The sequence below is a fragment of the Prionailurus bengalensis genome, chromosome D3 (assembly GCF_016509475.1).
Source record: "Prionailurus bengalensis isolate Pbe53 chromosome D3, Fcat_Pben_1.1_paternal_pri, whole genome shotgun sequence".
NCBI lineage: Eukaryota > Metazoa > Chordata > Mammalia > Carnivora > Felidae > Prionailurus > Prionailurus bengalensis.
Window position 1 is genome coordinate 19,312,772 of NC_057356.1, and position 24,661 is coordinate 19,337,432.

Sequence of the window (24,661 nt, forward strand, 5' to 3'; positions counted from 1 at the left end):
GGCCTCTCAGCTAAGGGGTAGAGCAGGGCATGGGGAGAGTAGGGCACTGCTCTCAGTGGACAATGTGGGAGGGAGGAGCCACACCCCACACTGAGGAAATGCCTAGGGATAGAAGGGTCCCTCTCTAGAGGGAGAGCAGCTGGGGAAAGAGTCCTTCCTCCCACAGCCCCTCTCTCACAGGAACACAGGTCTGGGGGCTGCTCGTGGGCATTTAGATTCTGGTGCATCCAGACAGCCTTTTCCCTTGGAAGATGGGAGGCTGTGGAGGCATCCCCAGGCAGGCAGACTGTCTGTCTGCACAGATGCACATACTCTCTCACACATGCAATACACACCCATATATGTGTGTGCCAGGCCTGGCTATGGAATGGGGAAAGGAACTCAGACACCATTCTCATTGGACAAGTTTAAAACACAACATGGCTCATTTTTATTTTATCTCAGAAAAAAACATTCCCTTCAGAAGGAAAGGCAGTTAGATAGGGCCTCTAACTGGGCAGCTCTGAGCTACCCAGGCACACCCCATGGTGGGCCAGTCCCCACCTCCTCCCTTAAGCCCACAGTCTGACACCATTCCATTACAACTCCCTGTCCTTGAGCCCAGCTCTGTGGCCTTAAGAAATGGCCCTGGGACTGATGGGGTAAGAAGTGCATGGCAGCTCATGGCAGCCAGTGAGAGCTGCCTGGGACTCCCTGGGCTGACCTCTGAGGCCAGGTTAGCAGCAAGACCAACAACAGACCCAGCAACCAGGGAAGGAAGATGATTTAAAAAAAAAAAAAAAAGGGGGGGGGGATTTCTTCAGGTTTAACATTTTCTCCTGGAAAAAACAAAAACAAAAACACGCCACCTCTGGGCACAGCAGCTCCTGAACCCTTGGAAAGTCTCAGGAGGGTGGTGTGTATGTGATTAGGGGGTCTGTCGGAGCCACCCCCAGCCTTAGGGCTAGCCAGCCTGCTCTGCCACAGCTGCTCTGTGAAGTTAGGGTGGTATTTCTAGATGCTTCGAGTGGGGTACTGGGCCCTGCCCAGCCAAGATGTTCTGATGCCGTGGCCCTGACCTGATGCAGGGCCTCCCAACATGAAATGTCTGCTTCCTCGGACTCCAAACCCTTCCTGCTGGGCCTCATGCTGCTCCAGCCAGGGTACTCTCCTCTCAGTCCAAAGTGGGAACTGGCCACAAGAAGGGTCTCCAGGCACATTCATTCTTCTCCCAACGTGACTGGTTCCATCCACCAAAGAGAAAGATTTCCTTCCTGGAGGAAAGGGCAAACTCAGTGGATCATCAGGACACTCCTGCTCCATCCTGGGCCAGGGGTCCCTCAAGGCCAGGGGACTCTGGGCATGCTCCCTTGAGCTCATGGCTGAGGAGCTCCACATCTGGGAGGGCCATGTCCCCATGGGACTCGTGGGCACTCCCTCCACTCACCAACCCCAGGGCATAGCCATTGGGCCGCCGCTCAGGATGGGGGGCACTGCCATTGGCCCACACCCCAGGAGGATGACCATTGAGGCGAAGGCTGATCTGCTCTCCATCACTGCCATGAGCTGCCAAGGCCCGGGCACTGGTGCCGCCTGCCTTGAAGGGCTCCCGTCGCCTCAGGATATGGCTGCGAATGATCTTGCGGAAGGTCTGGCGGAACTCACGGATGCGGTAGGCATAGATGAAGGGATTCACAACGGAATTGGTGTGGGAGAGGATGATGGTCAGGTACATGAGCCAGAGCGGGGCATGGTTACACTCTGGGCAGAAGAAGGTAAAGCAGTTGATGATGTGCAGGGGAAGCCAGCAGAGGGCAAAGAGCCCCACAATGATGGCCAGCGACTTGGCAGCATGGACCTCCTTCTGCAGCGTGGACCGAGTCCGCTCCCCCGGCAGAGGCTGGCTCTCCATCTGCTTCAGCTGTCGCCGAGCAGCCAGGAAGATCCGCAAGTAGACACCCAGCATGAGCAGCAGGGGCACCAGGACACAAGCAAAGAAGTTGTAGTACACCATGTAGTTCATGGGAACCACATCCTCGAAGAGACAGGCTACCTGGCCCTCCCCACAGCCCTGTGAGTGGTTTTTGCCCTCCTTCGGCTGGCTGCAGTTGTTCCAGCCCAACATGGGAGTCAAGCCAATGGCAAATGACAGCACCCAGCAGACTGCAATGATGCCTTTGGCCCTTGCGCCAGTCACCAAGCCATTGTACCTGGGGAAAGGAGACCAGCATCAGATGTCTGAGAAACCAAGACAAGGAGAGGCTAAGAGTCAGAAACCCAGAGAGGCACCTGGGCCTGATCTGCTGGCTGTAAGGTTTTGGACCACTCACTTCCTGCCTCCTAGCCTCACTATCCTCCTCTGTTCAGTGGAGGCCCAAGCCCTTGCCTTTTCCCACAGCAGGAAACAGGAGAGCCGGCCCCCTTGAAAGGAAACCACTGCACAGACATTCAGATGGTTACCAAATAGTATTAAAAGTAGTCCTCAGATTCCGTTCTCTTTGAGGGACTTAATAAGTGAGAGAACTTATCACCTCCACGTTAGTCTTAGTTGATGCTAGAGTAAGCTTTCCTTAAAAGTGGGAATAAGCCAGGAGGGTACACTCATTGGCCGGGGGCAGAACCAGCCACATCAGACTTGTAGGCGATTCATGTCTCTTGTACTCCATGCTCTTCCTTCCCCACTTGACATAGGGTCTCCAGAAAGCCCTCAAGGAGAGGTGGCACAGAGGGGAGGAGGGGGTCGTGGAGGTCCTGGGTCAAATATCCTCTCTGCCTTCCAGATTCACCCACAGCCCTCTGGAGAGACATGAGATTGATATGTCTTAACATTTAAGAGGAAAGAATTGCATGAGGTACTGAGGTCCAAGGAGGAAAAGTAATCTGACTGAAATCACTCAGGACTAAACAGCCAGATGCAGTCCCAGACTCCAAGTGTGACCTGATCTGCCAGCCAGAAAGCTGGCCCCAAGTCCATAGAAAAGGTGGCATAGATGTTTTTTTTTAGAGAGAGAGAGAATCTTAAGTCTTTTTTTTTTCTTTTTTTAGACACACACACACACACACACACACACACACAAGCTGGGGAGAGGGGCAGAAGGGAAGAGAGAATCTTAAGCAGGCTTCACACTCAGTGCGGGGTCATGCCCTGAGCCAAAATCAAGAGTCAGACACTCAACCAACTGAGCCAACCAGATGCTCTGGTGGCATAGATTTTACTTAAAGAATGGGCAATCAAAAAATTATCTCTGACTGAAGAAGGTGACCTCAGTGACCTCTGAGAGATAACCATTTGTTTAATGGTTTTGATTCTGGTAACACCAGACTGCCCTCCCCTCTACCTGGTAAACCCTATCCATCCTTTATGTTCAGGCTAGATACCTTCCCAAAGAAGTTTCCTACCCAAGTGCACCAAATCCCTACTCCATCTGGGCCCCTGAGGTAGGGGGCCCCTTTGGGACAGGGCTTTCCTGCATCCATCACTGTACTGCCAGCACTAAGAAAGCGACACACAGCAGGTGCCAAGGAAAAATGTGCTTTACTTAATTTCCAGAATTGGAAGCATCCACAGAAACTAGTCCATGGGTGGCAAACATGGGCCTACAGGTAACAAATGTGTGAGGCAGGCTGGCAGGGCATTTACTGTCTGTATAAGAGACAGTTGATGCTGCTCAGCCCCTGGCCGCTTATGCACAATGTGCTTCCAGTGCTGCCAGACCTCAGACGGAGCTGAGGAGCTGATTTTCTAGGTGAAATCGCCTGTGGTTTAAATTTTGTCAACAAATTCAAATAAAGGGGGATAAAATCTTGTGGCCTCTGACCTCTTATCTAATCCAACTGCCTCATTTTATAGATGGAAAAACTGAAGCCTAAGGAGAGGAATGGACTTGCCATGGACATTTCAGGAGCCCAGAGGCAACTCGGGCCAAGGTAAGTCTGTCAGTTCTGAATCTACGTCAGTTTTGAATCCAAAGAATAACTGGACAGGGCCACTCCCAGGAGCCCCTCAGCCCCATTTAGCAGGGGCTTGGGTGCTTGCAACAGGAGGAGGGTCATGGACTTGCTCACTTCCACCAAGCCACAGAGAGCCTACATGGTCCTGTTTCCTATTCTGGAGCCTCAAACACAAAGTCTTAGGTTTTTTCTTTTTCTTTCTTTTTCCATTTAATACTTACACAGCACTTGCTGTGTGCTGGGCACTTTTTTTGTACTCTGCTAATTATAATTTATATAATCTTATTGAATAGGAAGCTATTTTAATGTTGGTATTTTTCCTGAGAAAAGGGTATCCCTCCCTGAGTTCCAGTGCTAGTGCATTCCTGTTTTGCCATGTTCTGTCACTCTGCATCTCTGAGCCTCAGTTTCCTCATTTGCAAAATGGAACTAAGAATCCAGGGTCTGTGAGCACAGTCCCATGAGGGCAGAATGTATAATCCGTGGGTGGGAATTACAGGGGGGTGGACTATGAATTGGGGTAAGTAAGAACTTCTCAGCTAAGCTGTTCACACAAGAAATGGGCTGCCTCAGGCAAAGTGAGCTTCCTATCATTTGAGGCAACCAAGCAGGAGCAGATGGTGTAGAGATGGTGTAGAGGACCCTGGAAGCCACCTGCTTTGGGAGTTTTCAAATTGTCCTCTAGCAGCTGACCTTCTTGCCCACATTCCCAGGCAATCACAGAAGGAGGCTGCTGAGGAAGGGAGGCAGCTTAATATTCTACTGAATGAATGAGTTGGTGGGGACACCCAGGCCCAAACCAAAGGCTTCCAGGGACAGTTTGAAAATCCCTGGTCTGTCCAGTTGTCTGCTTTTATGAACAAGGAAACCCATGAGCAGAAGTCTGGCACTGCATTTTAAAAAGAAAGCCCCTTGTGAGGACAGAAACAAACATACATTAATAGCACTTGACTATGCCTGCAAAGAATATCTCTGGGCAGATTCTCAACACTGCCTTCCAGGAAGATAACTGAAGGTAGGGCGGCGGACAGAAGGGACAGTTTTTCACCATATACTCTGTTGTTCTTTTTTAATGTTTTAGTATGTGCAGGTAATAACTTATTAAACACACACACACACACACACACACACATACACACACACACAGAAACATCAAACAGATTAGTTTTATTATTCAGAAGAAAAGCCTTTAGGCTGAGCGCTCTGGACACAGGCCCCTGGGGAACTGGAACAGCATTAGGGCCCAAATAGAACAACAGCCAAGCCATAGCCTGGCCCAGGGGCATCCCCTTGGGCTATGTCTCTGACTTATGGCAATCACATCTTGACCTCCTGGGGCCCAGACACACTGTCCAGTGGAAGGGGTGCCAGAGGTATCCAGCACAACAACACTCTGCCATTTGGGGGAGCCCAGAGGTGTCACAGGAAGCAGGTGCCAGAGTGCTGCCTGCCACATTTGGAGGTGCCTTTGTATCCCTGCATCTTTCAGCTCACAGGTGCCCCTTCCTGGGGACTTCCCATCACCCATATTGGAGACTCATTCTATGATCCAAGAATACCACCCACAATTCTAAGTGGGGCTTCATGTGCATTTTCCTTACACTGAGAGAAGGCGGAGCTTTCCTAAGTTGTCTAAAGGAGCCAGTGATCTAAGAACTGAACACCCATTGATGCATGGGTGAAACCCAAACTCCCTTCTGAGCATAGGCAGGCCTGAGCTAGCCTCACACCCTCCCTGCCCTCCTGTTCTTCTGTCTCTGTCACTTCTCCTGTTCCAAGGCCCACATGGTCCTTCCTTCTTTGTGGCCTTTGTCTAGGCTTGGCCTACTCATACCCATCCTGCAAGACCCATCCAGAGTTACCTCCTCCTGGGAGCCCTGATCCTACCCTCTTTACAAGCCAGGGGGTTTTTGTCCCCAGGTGGTAATTCACCACATACAATTCAGGTCTTTGCATCAACTGCTGCCCCACATGTAGTCCGTTTCCCAAGGAGAGCGAGCACTCACCAGGGGTTAATAATGTGAGAGGCAGGAGACAAGGGGCGCAGAAGTCGCCTAGGATATGAAAACCTTTGTCTCTCACTCTGGGCTTTCTGTCTTCCTCCAGGGACACCAAGAGCTCCCATCTCTGCCTTTGGCCAGGCTGCTTCTCACTGGATTCCTGACTAGGCCCTGCCCTAGCCCACCAAAGGTCCCTGTACTTGGGAAGGAGCACAGATTTTTCTGAAACTGAATCCTTTTAACAAAAGAAAGAGAGATGGGGAGAAAGGAAAGGAAGAAGGAAAGAAGTAGAGAGAAATAAATTAATGGTGAGTGATGCAGGCCTAGGGCTAGGCATCCAGGGCAGCAGTCAGAGAATGGACACCTCAGAGTAGCCAAATGGACCTCCGGAGTGGAGCAGGAAACAGCATGCAGAGGCAGCGAGATTCCCAGCTGGCAGGGAATGTGGGGGAGGCAGAAAAGGCAGCCTGAGTCAGGAAGTGGCTCCAGATCTGCCAGGAGCTCTGGGTTCTCATTTGCCTTCACATCATTCCCTCTTGTACCCATCTTGCTCTCAGGAGCCCCTACCTGGACACCTTTGTGCACCTTGCTGTCCCCAGCCCAGGGCCCTTGAGGAATAGGTAAGTGGAAAGACCCAAGGGAGTCTGGAACTTTGTGAAGGGCCCTGATGTCCCCCAAGTCACGAGAGACTTTTCTTTCTCCTGCTGTAGCCTCCCCATGAGTAACACAGGGTCATCACGTCTTCCCTGGCCACAGTGCTAGGCTGTGAAGATCAAAGGAGAAACTGTGCTAACATCCTTGGGCAACTGTGAAGCTCTCTGCCTGAGGTAGGAGATAAGTACCATCATCATCATCTCTAATGGCTCCCAGATCCAAGAGATCCAGGCTGACCCCTCCAAGGCTTTATCAAGCAATGCTCAAACAGCCAAGTCTCGGTGGAACTAGGTCCTGCTCTGAAGATCATAGGTATTGGTGATACAGATGGGGCAGGGCAGGTCCAGGATCCATTCTGAATCTCCAGCAGCTCAAGAATGGGCTGAATCCCCACTTGCTCCATCCCACCAACCTTCCCACCCAGGGGCCTCACCACACCCATCTGCTCACTGGACCCTCACAACACCTTTGTGAGCTCAGAAGGACAGAAAGGCCTATCCCCTTTTATAGATGAGGAAATGGGCCCAGGGAGAGACAGCTGACTTTTTATGGTCACACAGCTCGTCCCATCCTCCTACATCAGGAATCATTCTCTTGACTCTTAGCAAAGAGAGAGATAAGAAAAAGAAGCCAAGACCCTTGCAACTGAGCCCTGATCTCTCCTTAGGATGCCGTTGCCCTTTGAGTCAGGGAAGGAAGTGAAAGAGGTCTCTGCTTCCCCACTGAATGTTCCTACCAGGGCTGGCCCAGGCCCAGCCCATGCTCAGCTTGGCTCCTTAAGTAGACACCAATTCTCTGCCTTCTAGTCCACCTGGGACCCCGTGTTCTGAGCGTTCCTCAGGGAGCCTGGACTCTGAACTCTGCTCTGCACTATCAGACTAGTCCTATATTAAGACAGGCTAGAGTCTCCTCTTTGGCAAGAGTCCTAGGCTCTCCTGAGACTAGAGCGTCCTATAGGGCCACGTGGGGCCCTTCACTTGAGCAGCATGATGAGGGTGCCTTCTTCCCCCTTAGAGCCCAGGTGACAGGAGTGGCCACCTACTCCTGGGAGTAGGTCTGGGAGACCAGGGCTGCCCTGTTCCCCCAAAGACTGGAGTCACAGTGGGTGACAGGTCACATTTCTTCCTAGGCCTAGTCCCAACTGTGCTACCAACTCATTGTGTGGCCCTGAGGGCTGGCTCCCTTTTCTGAGCCTCATTTTTCCATCTAGAAGATGAGAGGAAATGACCTCTAAGGGCCCCCTTGGTTTGACACTCTAAATTTCCATTTGCTCATTGAGCCTGCTCCTCTTTCCAGCTGGGGTGCACTCTGCCAGCATGGGGCTGCTGAGGGTTACTCTGGAGGCAGGCACTTCACTTGTTTGGGAGAATTCACTACAGGGCCAGGTACCCTGGTCCTCTGAGACCTCCCTCAGGGTCTGCAGCCACCCAGGCTGTGGAATCCAGCTCCCAGATAGAGGGTCAAGGAGGTGGGGCAGGAGGTTCTCCTGCCCCTCACCACTCCCCCCACCTTGGGGGGAGGAGAGAGGGAGGGATCTACTTCCTAGTTTCATTTGTGGTAGGTGGAGGCCACGTTAAATAAACTCAGCCTCGGGAAAGTCTTCATTTACACAATACATGGCTGAAGTCACTTCACAAAAACCCCTTTCCACTAGCTGAGCACACAGGCTGTCTCTAAGACCATCAGTACTTGCTGACCTGAGGAGCACAGAATTTGCATATAGGTCTAAGTGACTCACTGTGGCATTCAGCCAAGTCACTTCCCCTCTCTGGGTCATTTTCCTAATGTCCACACTGTGTGGCTGGCCCAGAGGAGTTAGGGCAGGCAGGCAGGCGGGTTTCTGGTTCTGAGGGCCTGTGGTTTCCCATGGTGCCCTGCCCCGCCCCAGCATCATGCTGTGTGAGAAAATGGCCCAGATGCACCACCCAGGCCTGGGCCACACACATCTGCCACAGTCAAAGAGCAGCAGCCTCAACCAAATAGGCTGGGGAAGACTGGGGAGGGCCAGGGTGCCTTGTGCCCACAGGGATCAGCTAGAATGGCATGATTTCTGGCCATGTGCCAAGCCCTGGGCAGCCCCAGACTGAGCCCCATGACCCTGTCCTCAGCTCAACACACAGACATCACAGACTAAATCCTAACCCCAGGTTCACCCTGGCCCTGGCTTGGCGCAGACCAGACCTTGGTATAGGCAGCCTTTTCACAGATGTGAACCTCAGCATGAGGCATGCCAGAGAAGAGAATATGGGCAGCCCACCGCCCACAGCCCCCAGCTCACCGGAGTGGGATGCGGATGGCGATGTAGCGGTCAATGGCGATGGCCAGGAGGCTGAAGATGGAGCTCTGTGTGAGGACCAGGACAAAGCAGGCGAAGAAGAGGCAATTATGGCAGGCAGCACAGAACCCTGTGCTGATGGTGATGGCGAAGGGGATAGCGAGGACTCCCACAGCAATGTCGGCTGCCGCCAGTGACACCACAAAGTAGTTGGTGACGTTCTGTAGGTTGCTGTTCAGCCACACAGCCCAGCACACCAGCACATTGCCCAGGATGGCCAGCACAGCAATTGCCAGCTCCACCATGATGTACACCCAGGAGCCCATGGTGGGCATGGCCGCAGACAGGCAGGGTCAGCAAGGACGCGGGCCAGGCCAGCTCACGGTCCATAGCTGCAGTGCAGCTGGCCCTGCCCAGGCCCCTGAGCCCCTTCTTCACAGGAGCCAAGAGCGTCCCTGCAGGCAAGCGGGGGAGGGGGGGGGCTCCCCAAGGGCTGTTTCAGAGCCAACTCTGAGTCTCCAGAAACCAGACCCTCTTCAGGGGCTCCGGCAGCATCTTGGCTCAGCTCGGCTTCACAGTCCCCGAGGCACCTGCCAAGGGAGAAGCCTTGTGAGGAGCTGGACCATAGGCAGAGAAGGAAAAGCTGAAGATTCCCAGAGGTAGCCCTCAGCCCCAGCTTACCAATGCCCTCCCTGCAGGCCAGGCATTAGCCTGAGAACAGCCCATTGTGCCCTGCCCCTCCCACCCTGGACACAGAGGGCTGGGGGTCAGCCTCAGTCCTTGTTTTTTCTAGGGGAGCCAGGAATCTTTTTAAAGTTAAGTCACTTGTGTTGCCCCCACCCCCACCCCATGCTCAGCTTCTCAAGTCTTTTGTGGCAGCCCTGCCAGTCTCCTGGGTCCCTGAGCTCACTGCCACCCCCATGACCCTTCCAGAAAGGCCCCCTCACCCCCTTGGACTCTCCCAGGTCCACCTACCTTCTCTCTCAGCCAGCTTCAGTCTGCTCCATCCCCCAAGAGCTCTTCCTGGGAACTACCAGCACCTGCCTAAGCTGCTAGGTTAAGGAGCAGGCCTAGAGTTCCAATCTGGAAGGACCTGGGTGGTCCATCTTGTCCTGTCTTCCACTGCTGGCAGCTAAGCCCCCCTGCCCTTGCTGGTGATGCTGCACAGTGTGGAGGAGCAGTCACCAAGGGAGCCCGCTCCTCAGCAGCCCCTGCCAGCTGACTGCACATCTGGGCAAGGGAACCGCCTCACCTCCCCCCCGCTCCCTCCTCCCACGCCCGCTCCCCAACCTGCTCCTCTGCCTGGCTGATGCCAGGACAGACTGAATTCAGTTTGGTGCTGTGCAGAAGGCAGGGTGCTCAGCCAGGACTTCCTGGGGAACTGCAGGCAAGGATGTTTTTTTCTTTTCTAGGCCTCAGTTTCCTCATTGATACAGTGAGGAGATTGGACCCCAGATAGCCTCTGGGGGTCATTTCAGCTCTCACTCATGATTCTATGAGAAGGAAATAAACAGATCTTAAAGGGCTCCCCCAGAGTGAAAATGTCATAGAAATGTAAGGAATTGCTGACCCTCCTGAGAAGCACAAGCAGAAGTAGAGGTCTTGGTTTCCCCCAGCCCAAACCCCTAGTGTTCACCCTTGAGCTTGTGAAATGGTCTCCATATCCCCTACCAGCCTAGGGGCCCCTCCCCACAGCCTCTGCCCCCACCTTATCATGCTCACATGTGCTGCCCAGTGGTGTCCCCTCATGCCAAATCAACCTACTCCTCCCGTCCTGGGCCTTCACGGGGCCCTAGGTGCACATGGGTGGCAACTGCTGCCTGCATGGAGACAAGAGGCCCAAAGCTGCCCTTCAGCTTCCCACACTTGGGCTCAGGAAACTGCATCCTCCCTCACTCCTCCAGGACACAAGGGATAGAGCAGGGCTGGTGATCTTGGGAGAAGGTCACTCGTGGTCCCTGGCCATGTTCAAGGGGCCAGGCTGCAACAGATGAACACCAAGTTTCCTTCTGACTCCTGTGTGCTTCAGGCGGCTGGAACTATATCCAAGGGGTATTCCCTATGCCCACTAGGAGGCTCCAATGGAGCACGCAACACCAGGAAGCAGGACAGAGAAGAGGAGGCAAAGTGCTTGAAAAATGGGGGGATTCTTGCAGCCAGCCCAGTGGCTTCTCTCAGGCCTGGCAGGGGCCCACCACCAAGAGACCATGAATGAATCTCAGGGCCCTGCTATACACAGGGTACTTGCCAGCCAGCTGCTCATAAAGCATGTCACTGGCAGAGGAGGATCAGACCAAGTCTCCTGGTGCTATCCCTGGCCACAGAGTGTCCCTTGGTGCTCCTGGCCTATAGCCTAAGACAGCATTCACCAGGGACCCCCCTCCCCCGCCCCCAGCTGCAGAAGCCGTGTGTCTAGGGTCTTGATTTTATTCTCCGGAAGGGAAGTGACAGGCCCCGAACTACTTCCTTCCTAGGGGCCTCCCAGGCCCAGCACTAGCAGCAGGCCACTGTCCAGGCCAAGGGAGCCTTAGGGAACCCTACCTCCTCCTACCAGTGAGCCGCCTGCTCTCCTAGCCGCCTAACCATCACCTGCCACCCTTCTTACCCAGACTTCAACCTCTCCAGGGGAATTTGCATTCAGAGGCACCACAGCCTCTGCCAATCAGACCAACCCGGGCTAGAAGCATGACTTGGCCCCAGACCACTGTCCAGATTCAGAGGGCACCTGGCCTGGGGGAAGATGAGGTGGGATCACCAACAATCCACCTAACCCAAATACGTATCACATTTCTGTGGAGCCAGGCTGTCCTGCCCCAATGCCCTGAGCCCTACTGATGGGGTCACACCACCAGCACCCGTCCTGGATGCCAGGCTGCCTCCATGAGCCAGGCTGCCTGGAGTGGAAGGACCTTCAAGGGGCCTAACCCAGCCCTCTGTTAGGTGAGGCTCTCTTGGCAGCCCTGGGTACCTGCCTACATATGGCCAGTCCTCAGGGTCTCCCTACCACCACCCTCTGTGCCATGGGCCCTCATGTTGAACAGCACCTGGGACCAACACTCTTCCTGACTAAACTGAAGCTACCTTTCTACTGCCCACCATGCCTGGGGCACCTTCCCAATCTCACTGGATGCAATGGATCTTAGTGGTCACCGATCCTCCTACCCACATCAGTCTTGCAAGGGGCTAAAGGCACACCTAATGCCCCTGAGTCCTAAAAGGCTGCCTCCTTGCACATCTAGTTGCCCATCTGCCCTTCCTACAGCATTTCTGCAGGCTCTTCTAGCTGCTGCCAGCACATCCTGGGGTGAGACTGGCCCGGCCCCACAGGAAACCTGGGCATCTGTCAAACCAGAGTGCTGGCCCCAAGCAGCTTAGCTGCTGCTCTCAACTCTCACTGCCCTCATCAGTGGAGCTCAAGGCACCAGGGGGCAGACAAGGCAGGGAGAAGGCTGCACAGCCTCCTACTGGAGCTATTTTGTGGGAAGGTTGGGAGCTTCCCAGCCATAGGTGGGCAAATCAGTCTGGGAGGTGGGGGTATCCTAACTTGTGGCCTTTGCCAGACGTTCATGGTATAAATGCTCCCCACATGGCCAATTTCAAGCTACTAACGTATGTATCACTGACAGGAAATGGCAATTAACACAACTCGAGAGACCCTATGCCACTAGGTTCCAGCCGCCACTAAGCCACCACACCCTGCGCTCTCCCTGGATGCCGAGACTACGCAGACCTTCTTAGCTTGTGCAGCCTGCTTGGGAGCTCATGATGTGAGGGCACAGGGACATTGCGGTCATCTGTGTTCTCACTGGCCCCGTGAGCCCCATTTTACAGATGAGGAAGCTAAGTCCCAAAGAGATTAACAACCTCTCCCAGTCTTACAGATACCAAGAGCATAAAAGGGTGAAATAGAGCAGAGGGAAATGCCCATAATAAACACAGAAGCAGGAAGATTTCTTGGGGCCTGCTGGCCCCTCTCTGCTTCCCTCCCTTCTGAGGCCTCCTAGAGTGACAGGAAGGTTGGAGGCCCAAGGGGAGGGGGCCAGGGGCGGAGCCAGGATCTGACAATTTCCTATCCCTCTCTGCTGACTCTAATTAATTCTTGAGTCATCTGTTGCTAGCCAGGAGGGGAAATTAAATGTTAATAATGTAATATTTCCCTGTGATTATCCTTCTTTGGGGACAGGGCAGAGGGCAGAAGCTGTCCCATATAAACTAGAGACACATGTTGGGGAATGTGCATGATAAGCCTTGAAAAGACAGCTCCCAGGATTCCCAGGAGTCAGACTCAAAACTGCTGCTTCTTCTGGCCTTCCTTATCCCCACCAACCTGGCCATTTTAATTAAAACTCCATTTAATCAAAACCCACATATTCCCTGGCCCACTTCTGGCTCCTTGTCAGACTAGTGAGGCTTTCTGTACACATGCCCAGATGGTGGCTGTACACCCCAGAGCCTGCCTTCCAGGCAGGACCCTGCACCTCTGCTCCTGGGTGCTGCTAAGGGCAATAAACTAAGCCAAGTGTAGGGACTCAGACCTGGCATAACCATGCTTGGCCCATTCCTGGGCTCCAGAATCCTAACCTGTGTCTCTTCCACTACTTCCTCATAGCAAATGTTATACAAATGCCTACCCTGTGCCATGCAGCATCCCAACTGCTGGATCACAGGGAGCTCTGTGCCACGTGCTACTGAGCCTGGCCTTAGCAAGGTCCTGAGCCTACAGCAGGGGACCTGGAAGGAGGAACTGTCCCAGGAGAGTGTGCTGAGAGCCAGCTGCTGCCTTAGTGTGCAGGTCACTCCCTGTCTCCAGGGCCTCCATTCCCACTTAAGATGACCCTGTAAGCCACAATTTCAAAGCACAGGAGAAAAGCTCAAGCTAAGAAAGATAAAGCAGCAGCACCCTGAATATGGAGTTTCATTCATTCTGGAAGAGATGAAGGTCATAATCTAATAATGTTTTTCAAAGACATTTAGGGTCTTCAAAGAGATGAAAAAAGGAATAGCACCCATAAACAAGAAGGAGAACTTATGGCTTGACTGGCAAAAGAGAAACAAGAACAGGTGAATGAATATGAGCAAGAAAGAATATAAGGTCCCCAAAATGAAAAGTCAAGGGAATGAGAAAGAGAACACCATCAACACGATGCACTTCAAGCATGTACACAATTGAAGAGACAACGGGGGATCTGAGGAATGATCAGTCCTGAGGTATTATCACAGGAACTTCACAAAGACACGAAGCCCAGCAGGAGATACAGTTGAGAGACACAGAAGGTAAATTGAGAAAGAAGTATGGACATCTGTCTAATGGGAGCTCAGTGAGTGTGCAGAGAGCAACAAGGAAAGAAGAAATAGCTAGACAGGCAGCTTAGCTCCTGCTGCCAACCACACGCCCTCTGCTAGCTCTGTCATGACTGGTGTTTGGAGTGGCCCAAGCCTGGGCACAAGCCTCACAGAACCCAGGGCCCTGGGACCTACCAAGCCCCATCAACTGGAGTGGGACCAGTGTCTTCCGGTGCTGCCTGGAGGAAAGCCGTGGAGCACCAGTGCCTCTTGCCTCCCCACTTCCCTCCCTGCAGGATAACTTCAGGAACACGGTGCAGGCTTGGCCCAAAGTATCAGGCAGGCATCCAGTGGTACCCCCTCTCCCACAGGCCCTCCATGTGGCTGCTGTTCTCAGCTCTGGGAGGGCAGGATGTGTGCAGGAACCAGCTGGATGGAGAGCCAGTTCCCTGCACTGAGTCTAGCCCCCCTAGAGCAGCCTCCACAGCACCAGCCCCTGGGGCCACAGGGCCTTGCCACAGCTCCTTTCTCCCCACAGGGGGCCCAGAGTTCATCTGCCATCCCCGAATGTCCAGGCCAGGTACTGGAGAGACTGCATCTTCCCAGCCTGAGGTGGCCATTCACCCTGTCACTGGCTGCTGCATCTGATGGCCTCCCTCCAAGAGGTCACCCCACACACAAGGTGCTGGGTGCCCACTCTGTGGTGGAAGGAGCTCAGGTGGGATCCCACTCCTGCTCCATCCCACATTCCTTGAGATCCTGAGCAGAGTCTTCCCTTCTGTACCAATGCTCCTGTGAGACAGCACCCTGGGAAGTGCATAGCACCCACACCTCCCTGAAAAGAACCCTCTAATGGTAGGATGACAGGCACTATGATGCCAGAAAGAGATGTGGGGTGGGGGTGAGGGGAGGCGGGAAGGTTCCTAGATGGCCCTAGTGGGCCTGGGGTGGGGCCCTGGGAGAAGGCTGGCCTGTTGGAGGGCAGGAGCTGCCCAGAAAGTGGAGGATGGGAGGGAGGCAGATCCACTTCTGGGGTCCCTGGGATGAAGGCATGATGCAGCCCTGGAGGCTGAAGGGAGAGGGTAAACCAACTGCAGCATGGCCTGTGGGCTGGCCCAGATGCCACACGGCTCTGCCACTGCTCCTTGTTCCATGAGGCACCCCCCACCCCCACAATTTGCAAAGTCCACCGAGGAGCCAGAGGTGAGTGCCCCTGTGATGGATGGGCAGACAGAGACCACCAGCCCAGATACTAGGAGAGGCACCAGAGTGGTGCTGCCTGCCTCTCCCTGGTGCATTAAGGCAGCCTTTCCTCCCAAGTGATAGCTGGGCTGGTGGGTGTAGCAGCAGCAGAAGTGGGAGCGGCACCAGCCCCTGCCCAGCAACTTCTGAAACAGGACTGTCCTGCAGAAGAGGGCCCAAAGCACTGTGGATGGTTTCCCAGAGGAGGGGCCGATTGGGCTGGACTTGGAGGACAGGGAAGTGAGGGAGCAGGGAGGAAAGAGAGTCCAGGCAAAGACAACAGCCTCTGTGAGGCTCAGGGGCCTGAGGGAGTCCTGGAAAGCTGGAGCACCCAGCTCCCATCTGCCCCCATCTGAGGTTGGAGTGAGAGGCAGCTGGTCTTCCCCTCCACCCAGACCTTCCCATCCCCAGAAGGATCCCATGGACTCCACAATACAGGGGTCCTTTTCATGATTCTATAGGCGGGGGCTGGGGGACCTTTGCCACTAAATGGCCCCTCCCTACCACCTAGAGCTCCCAGGCCTTGGCCAGAAGATGAGCAGTCTCTTGGGGAGTGCCGGGGGGGTGGGGGGGGGGCGGGGAGTGCTGTCTGCATCCCAGCTCCAAGCTCCTATCCATCCCCCACTTCCCTTCCCCATCTGACCCCAGCCCAGACCTCCAGGATACTGCCCTCAGGCACCACAACCCAACTACTCCCTCCAACCTCCAGACCATGAGGTAACCCCTCCCTTCTGTGACTGCCAATGCTTCCCTGGGCCCAGGCTCCTTCCCTGGGGGTTCAGACTCATTCCTTTTGCCTGCTCAGCACCTGACAATCTCCTCAGTAGCCCCTGACACACACCCCCAAACTCCTTCTCAGCATATACTTCATGCCCTAGCCATTCCTCCGGTCATCCTCCCCTTAGCTTCCCGTGTGCACAGCTTTCAGTGCCCAGCTTGAGTTGCAGCAGACGAGACAAACGCCACAAGAAGGTTGGGATGGCTATTCCAGCTCACTGGGGTAAGGCAGCTCAGGAATGCAGTTAGATGCTTGTTTGCAGGGTGTGATGCCCTGAAACCAAGTGCTTGCCTCCAAGCCAACTCCAATCCACATGTCCCTCTGTCAACAGTGATCCCCTGTGGTGCCCCCCACACCACCTCAAGGCCAATAGCCTCCCTCTGTTCCCTAACTAAAGCATAGACCCCAACCTGTCCTCTGGTCTGCCTTGCCTCTCTCTCATGCTCATCTCTCATTTACTCTCCACAACCCTGTACACCAAGCATTGTTCATTCCATCATGCTTGTTTTACAAATAAGACAGATTCTAAGGGGGCAGTGACTTGCCCAAGGCTGCCCAGCAAGTGCACCAAAGAGGCAAGAGCAGAACCCAGGTTTGGGCATCGAAATCTGTGGTCCACTGGGTACCCTTGAAGCCAGCCTCTCTTGGGCCGTGGGCTCCTGGGGGGCAAGACCACAGTGTGGTTGGGGGCCTACACTTCACAGACCAACATGAGGGAGGGCAACACGTAAGCCCCCAAAGGTTGGCCAGGACTGGCCTGGACCAAAGCCTCTCTCCTCCCAGCCATATCTGGGCCATCCTCAGCTTCTCTGAGGTTATGAACAGGGAAGCTGGCTTAGCCCAGAACCTGATCTGCACTGAGGGGATTGGGATGGAGGGGCAGTGGCCAGAGGGACACTGGAACCTGGGAGAACCATGAGGATTCTAAAGGACAAGGACAGAGCAAGGAGGTGTTGACACCACTACCTGTGGACAAGCCACAGTGAGGAGCTCCTGTCATAGACCCGCTGAGACCCGAAATGGGGAGCTGGCCCACAGGGCAGAGCCTTCCCAGCCCACCCAAGGCCTCCAGGATTAGCTACAGCAGGACTAAGGAGGGAGCCCCTGACCCCACAACATCCTCCCTGGCCCACTGCGCTCCAGAGAGCTCCCCAGCTCCCCATCATGGTCCCTCCCCCCCCCCCCCCCCCCCCCACCGGCGGGACAACCAGGAGCAACCATGTTGGGGAATGGAGGCAACATGGAGTCTTCTGGAGGGTGCAGAAGCTGGCAGTCCAGGCAGCTGGACAGCAGAGACCAAAGAGGGCAGCCTGAGCTCTGGGCCGGAGGCAAGCACAGTCCCTTTGGGTGGAAACGGGCCTGGGTGCTCCCTACGATGGTGAGGGACAGCTGGCCAAAGGGACAGCCTACTCCTTTCCCAGGGGCCAGCCACAACTCCAGTCCTAGGGAATGGGGGATGGGGAGACCTGCCCCCCAGCTTCTCTTTCTCCCCCAACAGATCCCTAGGGCTCCACCTTCTTCCCATTTTACAGTATGAAAAATTAAAAATCTAAAGCGGCCTGGCAGTGCCAGAACGCAGAGATCTCTGTGCCGCGGGGCCTCGGCCCCCTCGTTTATCCTTTGGACCGTCCTGCGCCAAGTCCCTCGAGGGCCGCCACCATTCCCGCCATTCCTACCTCCGCTCAAAGCAGCCCGGCGGACGGCCTGGACCAGTCTGAGCCGTGTACCCACCCTGCCCGTCCTCCGGCCTCTCCTGGATCCCCTAAGTCCGGGTCCCGCCACCACTGTCCCCGGAACGCGCCTGCCTCGCCCCGGCGTTCCAGACTCCTCGCCGCACCCCAGGCGTTAGGGATGCGGAGCGTCTGCCCTCGCCGTTCCTTGCCCGGAATGCCGTCCCCGCCCCGGGCTTCTCCACCTGCGGAAGCCCTCTCTCACCCCCGGGGGTCCAACCCGCCCTCCTTCAGGCCGCACCTCGGCGCCCCCAGCCCACCCCAGCCGGCCGCGTCGGAAAGGTTCGCCGAGTGCCCTGGGGCCGGCCAACGGCGCCTGGACGGACCGACGGACGTTCTCCGCACGTCACCTGCGGGTCCAGACGCCTGCCCCACACGCCCCGCCGCCGGGGCCGCCTCACTCTCGGGCCCCCTCCCCTCCCCGCCCACCCGTGCGCACCTTCCGGTCCAGTTTGGGGCGGCCCGTTGGGTCGCACACCGCTCTTCGACCGAGTTTCGGACGTGCGCCCGCGCCTGAGCCGCCCTTGCACCCGCCATTTCAGCCCCCGCCTCGGGGCAGGGATCGGACCCCAGTTCTGTGAACTCGCTCTCGGGGCGGCGGGAAGAGAGGGTAGGAGCGGCGGGGTGCCCTGAGGGGAGGGGTCCCGAGCCACCCGTCCCTCCCAACCCCGCAGCCTCCGACGGTCCCCTGCCGCCCGGCCGCCTGCCCGGGACCTCGGGACCCCAGACCGGAGACCCCTCCTGACCTGCAGCTCGCGCGCCGGCTCCCGCTGTCTCCGCGGCGTCTCGGGCTCGGGCTCGGGCTCCGGTCGCGCCGCTCACGGGCGCCCCCTGCAGGCGGCTTCGAGACCCGCGCTGTCCCCGCCCCGCCCCGCCGCGCGGGGAAACCGAGGCCCGGAGTGGGCCCGGGGATCGGGGATCGGAGGAGCCGGCCTGAGAGCCCGGCTGATGCCCGCGGTAGGACGAGGCCGCAACCGGCTGGGCCGTACCGCATCCTCGTCCACGGCCCTCAGCGCGCTCTTCCCGGCTCGAATCCGTCGGGCCTCCTCCAGCGCCACACCCCCTCCTTTCCTTCCACCACGAGCGTCTGGCCCCAGTCCTTCTTCCCGCCCCGTGAAGCCCGCCGGGCCCCTGGCCTGTATTCCCTTTCCTCCAAGAAGACTTCAGGGCTGCCCCTGCCGTTCTAGTCTTCCCAGAGCTGTACTGTCCCTTATCATTGAAGCTGAGCTGGTCAGTGCCTGCCTGTGTCATCCCTCCCCAGTGTCTAACTGTGACCCAGGAAGTGCCCATGCCAGATCCTCCTCAAGTCTTTCCACAGGCTGTACTATTCCTGATAAAGCCCAGTCTCCTTCCCTTGGCATTCAAGGCTTTCAGCGATGAGGTTCTGCCTGGTCTCCAGCTTTGCCCTCCCTTCCTGAGTCCTGCCCCAAGCTGGGGGGTGGGGGACAGTGGTACCTCAGCTCAAAGGATGCCTCTAGAAAGCTGGCCCCAATATCCAGTGACCCATCTGACTGTCCCAGCACAGACTCTGGGGCCAGGGCCCCTCCTGTTCTTATAGCCTCTGGGGCCCAGTTGGGACCTGTCCCCCCACTTCCACTTCTCTGGGCAAAGTGATGGGGAGTCACTTTCTGTGCCATATACTAGCCTGGAATCTCAACCCCTTGGGCTGGAGTCCATCCTCCCCTCATCCCCAACCCCATGTTTTAGATACTTCAAATTGGGAATGACCTCACAACGGCCCTAACCCAGCCATACGAGGAGACCCGCCTTCTACCCTTGTATCAGGACAGAGTAATCCCAATTCTGTGCACCGCAGGATGAACTGCATCAGATGGCCACAGAGACCAGGACATTGGTGGCCAAGGGCTTGTGGGATTGCATTCTTGAACCTCCTGGGGCCAGCACAGTCACAGGGAAAAGCCCAGGAGAGGGGCTTGCACAGGGCCAGACTGGACCCTCAAGCTGAGGCCCTGGCCAGAGCATGAGGTCTCCCACAGGAGAGGACAGTTAGGAGGTCGGAGCCCAGGTACAGCTGAGGAACTAGAACCTGAGGCCCATCACTTGCCTGGATTCAGCCTCCAATGCCTGACAGCCTCTTCCAGCTCTTTCCCAAGTCTGGGCTCTTGTCTCCATTCAGCCAGCTCGGCCCCTCAGGTTCCTCTTTCCCCTAATACCAGTATTAGGATAGGCCGTGGGGGGTGGTGGGGGGGCAGAGGAGGGCGGACTGGGAGCAGTCAAGACCCCAACACAACTCCAGGAAACCCAGCACCTCATGGTGAGATGCAGAAGAATTTTCAAATTGGGAATAGTTCCTGGATGCCTTTCCAACCTCCAGCCTTGCCCTGTCTCCTACTTGCCCCCCACTCCCCAGTTTAGGAGTTTGGGGCCCCAGCCCTCTTCCCACTCACCTCCTGTGAGGGGTAATGGGGGACGGAAGTGAGGTGCTCCCCACCAGGCAGGGACCCTACCGCTGGGGCAACACTGGTGCTGTGGCTCTCCCTCAAGTCTTGAGTTTCTTCCCATAGCCTCACCTATAAAATGGGAGTTTTGTTTCTGCCCTGCCACCTCTTGAGCCAGAGTCAGACTATGATGTACCAGCTGGGGGTGCTGCCTGGCCAGGGGATCCTCCCCCATGCCCCTGGCTTCCCACCCTTGCTTCTGTGCCATCTCATGGGATAAATTACTCCTATGGTGCAGACAAAACCCTCCTGCCCACACTTGTTGGACCCATATTCATTCAAGTCCTCACACAACATACCCTGCAAGGAACAGCTTGCAGGGAGACACCTTTGGGTCCAGAAGGGACTATGGGGGTTCATGAGGCAGAGACCAACACTCAGCCAACCCCAGGGGTCACTATCGCCCCTCTAGCCCCCAGTATGGGCCCACATGAATCTCTCCCCTGCCATTTCTATTCTGGGGCCCAGCACTCTTTCCACCCTGACCTCCCCATGTGTGACCTGGCCGTGCACACACCTGTCTCCACACCAGACGGGCCCCATGCCCAGGACTGAAGGCTTCATTTCTGCAGCTGGTCCTTAGGGCCAGAATGCCAAAGCCCTCAGAGTTCACCCCCAGGGCCCAGTGGGCAGCCCCCAACTCCTCAGCATGGGTGCCCCATGCCTGGGGTAGCTGTGCCTCTAAGCCAGAGGTGATTAGGAAGGGCTTGGTTCCGCCACAGAGCCAGCTCCCTGCAGCCCCTGGGACCTGCCCATCACGGGAGCATCACCAGGTCCCCAGGCTTGCCCTCCAGCAGTCCTTCCCCACCCAGCCTGTTACAGGCAGAGGGAGCCGCTCCTATGGTTCTGTGTCATCTGTCATGTGCCTCTGTCCAGGTCTCCAGTGAAGCCATCACCTAGACAGAATACACCCAGGAGCCTCCAGTTCAGTAGTGACAGGAAGCAGGCATGTGGGAGGGCTGTTCACAAACCTCATCTCCCCACTGAGCGGACATGCTCATGGTTGACCCACATCTCCTCCAGGACTTCCAACACCAGGGGCTTGGGCTCCTGGCACCACCACAGTGTTGGCCTTGTGCTCTGGCCAGTGCTGTGCCCTCCTCAGCCTGGAAGTCACACTCAGGTGTCATGGCCATAGGGGAGGCCCCTGTGCATGCCCAAGGGAGTTCTGAGGGTAGGGCACAGGCCTGCTGCTCCTCAGGCATGGGGATGCCCTTGGCAGGCCCCGTCTTCTGTCTCTGGGCCTTGGTGTCCTGCCCAGGTCCAGGCCAGGCTTTGAAGGTTATGGGCGCCCACCCTTCCTTCCGTCCAAGTCCAGGATCCTCAGGCCAGGCAGTGGGGCCAGCTGGGCTCTCTCCTGCTCCAGATTTCTGGTCTCAGATGGCCCACTCCCACCCCACCCCCCGCCAGCTTTGTTCCTATCCAGGATGCACCTGGGCGGCCTCTGGCCCCTGATTGTTTGCTCTGAGGCCAGCTGGGCCACATCAGGGGGAAAGAAATGCCAGACCCAGGACAAAGCACCCAGTGGGTGCTGGGGCCAGTGTCCCTGTGAACCAGCCAGGCCACCCTGAGATACTAACTTCTCTTTCAAATGGGCGGGGGCACTGCACACTTCCTGGGGCTCTGGAAATGAGGAAGTGGGGGACCTCACAGGGTTCCACTCTATGCTTAGATTAAAGCAGGCCCCAAGAAGACAGAATCATACCAGAGGAAGCTCCCTGAGCCACCTGTAGGCACGGCAGCACTCCGATTCTCCAGCCCAGTCCCCAGCAAGATGTTCTAGCCCACATTGGCTTCTGGGTATGTCAGCAATCCCACTAGGAACTCTGTGCCTCTGAGCTGATCTGGGCAGATCCGTGTCGATGTGGGAACTGAGGTCCAGACAGGAGTGCGACCTCGTCCTGGGCTCCATGATGGACAGGGACCACATGCATGCAAGAGCGTGCCCCTCACCACCCTAAGAACGGCTCTAAGCCAGGAGCCCAGGCACTGGCACGCAGAAGCTGCCAGACCACCAAACCAGTTGCCCTCTCCCCACACTCCCTGCACCCTTATCTCCATGCCCTGCCAGGCACTTCCCTACCCCAATTCACAAAGAGCAGGGTGAGTGACAGGCGGGACCAGGAGGGGCCTTTTTTGGGGGGTCATCACATTGCAGAAGTGAGAAGAGTCCCAGCCCGTCACAAGCTGGTGCTAGACCTGGGGGTGGAGGGGGAACCCAGGTGTCCCAAGTCCCACTTGGTGCAACCTGCTTCCTGCCCAATGGTCCTGTGCTCTTCCCCAGCCCTCCTCTTAGGACTACAACCCCTTCCTAAGAACCCCATACTCACTCCATAATGAAGACATCCTCCAGCGACTCCTGGGGCCTTTCCTTGCTCTGGGTCTGGCTCAGATCAGGTGGCGCAGATGGCAGGCTGTGCCCACTCTCCACCCCTCACCCTTCTGACCCACCCTCACAGCCCCCCAGCTCCCAGCTCTATCTCCACACTCAGCCTGCTCTCCCACAGTGCTAGCCAGGCCCAGGGAATGTGGAGCCCTGTCCTCCCAGACCCCCACCCTGCCTCCTACACAGATGCACTAGCTGTGGCCCAGCAAAGTCCTGACTCCGTAGGTGCAGGGCTCCTATCTAGTACTTTCCCAATGGCCTGGAGAGGCCCTGACTAGAATCCACCCCTTATCCACCTGGTACAGAGCACAAGACCCCTTATATCTGCCCCATCGTCCATTTAAAGGACAACCCAAACCAACTCAGGTCAAACCAAGGGTGGGAGAAGTGCAGCCCAGCAAGAATAGGGCCAAAGAGCTGGCCACTGTGTGTCACCAGAGCATGGCCACCCACAGCCGAGGACCCCACTCTGCGAGGCTGTGGATGGAGGGGTGAGAACGCTTCTGTATCTCTCCCCTTCCAGAGAAACGTGTTTTCCTGCTTCCACCCATCAAAGCCACCCCCCCACCCCGCCCCAAAGAGGTTCTAGAAACTTCCCTTAAGTCAAAGTGGAAACAATTCCCTCCCCAGAGAGCTAACCAGGGACAGGAAGAACAAGTGCTAAGTCTAGGGAGGCAGAGGCCTCGGGCTGGTCCCATTGGGAGCCACCAGCAGGTTAGGAAGTTGGGCTACAAATGGACTCCTCTACGGTCCCCCTCAGTCTGCTCCTGAGGCAACAGGCATAACAGGCAGGAGGGATGTTTGAGGCAGGGCAGCCCCCACACCTAAGGGGTAGCAGCTGAGGGAGCCTGTGCTGTCCCTTTGCCCAGGGGTGCTGGGTGGCATCACCCCTCCTACCAATCACAGCAGAACCACCACAGCGAAACACACAAGCTCACCCCAGGCCCCACAGCTGGTGAGTGGGGAGAAGCTGGAAACACACCCAGTCCTAGCTCAGTCCTTCCCACGCCCAGCCCTGGAACCCAAGGGCTTGGGTGCTACACTCTGGAAGCTGGGCCGCAATGGACACTCATGGCTATCAGCACTGTTTAGGGGACTCTTGAGCACTCATAGGACATACCTCAATTCAGACCGTGGCCTCTGGGGCTCCCCAGGTGTGTGTTCAGTTACTGGACAGATGCTGACCCTGGGGAGCGGGGTCTCAGGCCCAGGAAGGGCCTCCTAGGTCACTGAGTGTCCGGCAGGAGGCAGCCCCACGGGACCCTCTGCATGTGACATGTTACATGTGCAATGTGATAGGACCCGGTGTTGTTCTGGGCTGCACTCTGTGGATTCATCATCATTCCACACAAGATACACAGCAAAAATAAGGCTTGACTGGTTTGGTTGCCTCTGAGTAGTATAATTATCGATTTTTTGTTTCTCTATAATTTTATATATTCTGAAAATTATCTCCAAGAAGATGCATTGCTAAAAAAAACAATAACAAAATCTCCAAGCCAAGGCACCCTGCCCCCCACTTTGTTTCCCAGAACAGCACATGTCTGGGCTACAGCTTGGGAATGCCAGGGCTTCTGTTCTTGTAGGGCAACTTAGACTGTGCTTCTGGGGTCTTGGTATCTGTTACACAATCTCAGTGGTCCCAGGGCCACCCTTGTCTCAGGCCCGGGCACTTGGTCATGCCTGGTGGCTCTGCACAGCAGCCCAGGGTGGGACCTATCACACACCTCCTCCGTCCCTCAGGTCCTTTCCCCACAATGCTTCCTGGCCTATGAGCTGAAGGGGACGGGGAGATAAAGGGGACAGAGCCTGGGCTCCGGTGCCCTCCTCTTGCCAAAAGCCAGTCCCAGGAGGCTTCAAGGGTCCTGTTCACACATGTCAGAGGGGCAGCTGGAAATGTCGAGCTAGAAAAGCCCAAGCCTGA

General features: G+C 56.2%; 1 protein-coding gene across 3 annotated transcripts; it reads right to left on the minus strand.

Moving 5' to 3' along the window:
- Nucleotides 1-402: 402 nt before the first annotated feature.
- Nucleotides 403-18,700, minus strand: ADORA2A (adenosine A2a receptor). 3 transcript variants are annotated; one of them, XM_043557897.1, is made up of 4 exons: nt 9,835-10,399; nt 8,863-9,449; nt 1,427-2,189; nt 403-1,253 (listed from the first exon to the last, which is right to left on the minus strand). In XM_043557897.1, the coding sequence occupies exons 2-4, from the start codon at nt 9,192-9,194 to the stop codon at nt 1,200-1,202; spliced, it is 1,149 nt and encodes a 382-aa protein (XP_043413832.1). In that variant the 5' UTR covers nt 9,195-9,449; nt 9,835-10,399; the 3' UTR covers nt 403-1,199. The 3 variants fall into 3 exon arrangements, with proteins under 3 accessions (XP_043413832.1, XP_043413830.1, XP_043413829.1); XM_043557895.1 differs by lacking the exon at nt 9,835-10,399 and adding an exon at nt 18,639-18,700 and having other exon boundaries at nt 403-2,189; XM_043557894.1 differs by having other exon boundaries at nt 403-2,189.
- Nucleotides 18,701-24,661: the final 5,961 nt, after the last annotated feature.